Consider the following 4,631-nt stretch of genomic DNA (forward strand, 5'->3'; position numbering starts at 1 on the left):
TAAATTAGTACAGTACAGTGAAACAATTCACCATAAATTAGTACAGTACAGTGAAACAATTCACCATAAATTAGTACAGTACAGTGAAACAATTCACCATAAATTAGTACAGTACAGTGAAAACAATGCACCATAAATTAGTACAGTACAGTGAAACAATGCACCATAAATTAGAACAGTATAGTGAAAAAATGCACCATAAATTAGAACAGTACAGTATAGTGAAAAAATGCACCATAAATTAGAACAGTACAGTACAGTGAAAGTATGTTTGATATTAAACAATAATATTCAAACTTGTTTGTTCTGAGTATGGACATTGATAGAAAACTGACAAATGTTACTTTAAACTTATACAGCAATATCAGGTTAGCTTATTTCTGTCTAACAATTACTGTCTTATACATTTTGGTATAATGATTTTTTTTAATACGAACATAGTTTTACCTCAGCTTCAGACACCATAATTGGCCAACAATCTTTCCTTCAGAGGGGCTGGTAATTGTTCTGAAAATCTCTTCCAGTTAGCCTCACCAACTTGGTTTTTAAAACCATGAAAAATCTAGAAAAGAAAAAATAAACAACGAACTGAGAACAATACTATAAGACTAGCAGCATGTATTCCAACTGAAAATTTACTGAACTTTTAACCTATAGCTAGATATAGCCTTGTTTTCACCAGCAACCAACTTTAACCAGACTTCAAAATACATCAATCCTTTGTAAAATCTTAATAGGATTTAAGTGTTATGACAAATTTCAAATTCTTACAACAGAACTGTAAAATCATCCACTCACATTTTATAACTTATACATGTTATTTTAGTCAAAAAAAGTAAATAACTATTTTGATGATCCAAACAAAAGTGTCTGATTCAGCATAGTTAGTCCAATGTAAATCATTCATTTTTTAATGTAATTGTTTGACAAATACATGACTACTTAATGAAGAAATCAAAATAACAAAAACACAGTTCCATAAACCAATGTTGAAATTATTTTTCTGTGCATTTACCTACCAATAATAAGATGAAATTTACTGAGCAATAATATAAAATAATTTTATAATTTTTTTAGAGCATTTCTCAAAAGCTGTTCTCAACATGTTAATGGAAGTCCTTAAAATAATGCACATTGTTTGAAAGATATAAAATAATTACTTTACAAAACATCAAATATGCTGCATGTAGAATAAAGACATTTCTAAATATAAGAAATAGAAATTATACAAAAAAGTACATCAAATAGTCAAGTGTTTTTAAACTGTATTCAGTACTTCATAGAACTAAAAACAATCAGACTGAGCTAAGCATCACTTTTGGTGAAATGCTATACAGCTAATCTTCATCTACATCTACTTAGTCCCTTGAAGGTTATGTTTAGTAACCATATCCTTGGGTCATATCTGTTTTTGGAGATGTGATCAAATTCATCAATCTGTCTTTAAAGCATATTAACCAAATTAACAGTAGTTGTCTTCAGAGGATATTAGCTCTTTCCTAACTCTTGATTTCTTCCTTGATACAGTGGGAATACTTAACCAAATTACATGTAATTTAACACAAATTTTAATACTATATATATCATCTAGATTAAGGTTAAAAAAATAATTAATATAACTTAAGTTTTCTTTGCTTTTCATGTTGTGAAATTTCCAATATTTTTGGTTTAAATAAAACATTAAAAATACATCCTTTCATTTCAGAATTTCAATTCTTTTTTAGTATTGACATAGTTTTACTTCACATAACCAATCAGTTTCAACTTGATATTCATTAATATTATTATTATTTTGACACTATTTTGTTGTTTACAGCAGTAACAGTTTCTGGCCATAAGTCATTAAGAAAACACTGCAGAAGCTAACAAATACGTAACCGAAAATCTGACCAATCAAAATGGTGGAAAGTCAACCTAGGTAAAAATATTTTTGCTAACAATATTCTTGATTGTAACTGATTGATATCTAATAAATATACTTTCTTTTCAATAAATTAAAAAATATTTTATTTTTTTGTTCTTTGAATGTGATAAACATAATAATACTCACTTAATAAGGATCTGAATTTATTTTGCCATTGTCTAATGTACTCTCAACTTAATAAGGTTTATCTGAGTTATCACAGGATAAAATGTTTATTACTTAAAAAAAAATAACGTAATCCCAAAACATTTTCAAGAACACAAAATGTCTAAATATACTATAAAAAACTTTCCAATCTGTGGTTTGTTCCTTAGTCTTTTAAACTTCCCATTACATTATATAACTGTGTCAGTAATATAATTTTTCATGCACTTTATTCACTCTACATTGATACAACTAGTTTATAATCTGCTCTATCCAATGTTATTTAAACTTTATTTTGAAGACAGTTTCTTTATTAGTTGCTCAATCACCTGCTGTCAGGTCATAAAAGAGTGGGAACCAAGACGTGTTACTAATAAAAATCTGAAAGAAAATATAAAAAAGTCATGGAAGAAACAAAATACTGGTAATTATAATTTCAAAAAGATGTTAGTTTCTTAGCAATTATAAATCAATGCATTAGGATAAGCTTAAAAATTATAAACTACTCAGCAAGTTATTGTTTACAGGTGAGACCCAGCATAACCTCTTTACAGCGTATTACCTTGATGCACATTAGTCAGTCTTTACAGCATATTAAAGAAATTCACAAGACACTTTTAGATAATATTATTTATATTAAAGAGTCACAAAGCCATATGAACAAGACTTAAGAACCAACTTTTTGGGAATGTTTACCACATGCAGAAATTTAATCATTTTTATGTAATATAATCAAAGACAAGAAACCAAATTCTTAGAGAACGAATATTAACTTTTTCTAGCTTGAGCATTCCAGGGGAGAAATAATGACATCAAATTTTGAAATATCTTTCATGTATCACAATAAATATCACCCAAAATAAAATTATAAATGAAATATTGAGTTGTTTTTTCATGCAAGTTTAATATCTGCTTTTGATAAAGTAATATACAAAACTTTCAAACTACTAGCCCTAATTATCAATTTTTGGTCTGTTGGAATTATTCAGATGGTGGATTGGTTGGTTGGTGTTTTATGGCGCAAAGCAGCTAGGCTATCTGCGCCAAACAACCGGTAAAAGCAATGAAAGTAGATTAAAGTAAAATGTAAAAAAACAGCAAGTTAAAATCAATACATGTCGGTAAAAGATTTATATAGAATTAAAAAGACGTACAGTGTGTAAAAAATTAAAAATACAATCTAGTCGGACAGTCTCACCATTACCAATGACACTGTCCAGCGTCAGGGGTAAACTTTTAGAAAAAATGTGTCTAAAATGGTGCCGCCGCTCATGGTCATAACGACGGCACAACAGTAAAATGTGGGCTATTGTGACTTGAGTGTCACAATGGCTACACATCGGTGGGTCAATACCTGATAATAGACGGTCATAGTTTTTTAACCCATCGTTAATGCGTAGCCTTGCCAGGACTACTTCCTCCTTCCGATCTTTACGGAAGCAAGACGGCCAAAGACCAACAGAAGGTTTGATCTGGAAAAGCTTATTATGGTGTTGCTCACTCCAAGTCGACTGCCAACTTGCACGAAGCCGTGCCTTGAAGACAGGACCGTAGTCCATGTATGGGACAGGCACGGCCGTGATGGCACCAGAGCAGACGGACTTAGCTGCGGTGTCAGCGAGCTCGTTCCCGTGAATACCGACGTGGCCAGGGATCCAGAAAAACTGGATGGAAATAGAAGATAGAGAAAAGTGGGCCAATCGGTGTTGAATATCGACGAGAACAGAGTGAGAACTAACGTTAAGCGATTCCAGGGCCAGTAGAGAGCTAAGAGAATCAGTGTAAATAGTACAATTACTGTACTGCATAGCTTCAACATGATCCAGGGCAAGAGAAATAGCATATAACTCGGCAGTGAACACAGAAACTGTAGAGGGGATTCTGCGAGCAACTACCGAGCCACAGCAAACCATGGCAGAACCTACAGAGTCACCTGATTTCGAACCATCCATGTAAATGGGAAGAGAGGAATGGTTCGAAAGATGTTCAGCAAAAAGAAGACGGTACTTCCAATCGGGAGTATCCGCCTTCCCCAGATAACTCAAGGAAAGGTCACAGGATGAGCTGGTAATAAGCCATGGTGGAATGAGCTGATCATTGGGGACAGCAATGTCATCCAATGCCAGACCCAATTCAGCCAGTAATGCCCGGATACAAAGGCCAAATGGAGGAAAAGCAGACCGTCTGTTCTGAAAGAGCATTGCCCACCGAGGAAGAAAAACACAATCCCAGGTGGGATGCCGTGGTAAGGATCGAAGCTTAGTAACATATTTTAAAGAAAGTTGCAAATGATGGAGGTGAAGAGAAGGTTCGTGGGACTCAGTGTACAAACTCTGGACTGGAGAAGTGCGAAAAGCACCGGTGCAGAGCTGAAGCCCCAGATGGTGAATGGGGTCCAGCATCTTCAGGGCCGAGGTCCTGGCGGAACCATAGACCAAAGACCCATAGTCCAGTTTTGATCGAATCAAAGTACTATAGATCCTGAGCATAGAACATTGATCCGTTCCCCAAGAGCTGGAAGAGAGGACATGGAGGATGTTCAGAGCTCTTGCACACTTGACAC

At 33.8% G+C, this 4,631-nt stretch overlaps 1 protein-coding gene across 3 annotated transcripts in view; it reads right to left on the bottom strand.

The window, feature by feature from the left end:
- LOC106458302 (transportin-1-like) overlaps positions 1-4,631 on the bottom strand; it is a 67,976-nt gene that overhangs the window by 2,491 nt on the left and 60,854 nt on the right. For all 3 annotated transcript variants that reach the window (XM_013917796.2, XM_013917795.2, XM_022384468.1), the window contains one exon: positions 448-562. In XM_013917796.2, the coding sequence (XP_013773250.1) occupies positions 455-562 (108 nt within the window). In that variant the 3' untranslated portion in view covers positions 448-454. The remainder of the gene's footprint in view (positions 1-447; positions 563-4,631) is intronic.

This window comes from Limulus polyphemus, unplaced genomic scaffold (assembly GCF_000517525.1).
Source record: "Limulus polyphemus unplaced genomic scaffold, Limulus_polyphemus-2.1.2 Scaffold441, whole genome shotgun sequence".
NCBI lineage: Eukaryota > Metazoa > Arthropoda > Merostomata > Xiphosura > Limulidae > Limulus > Limulus polyphemus.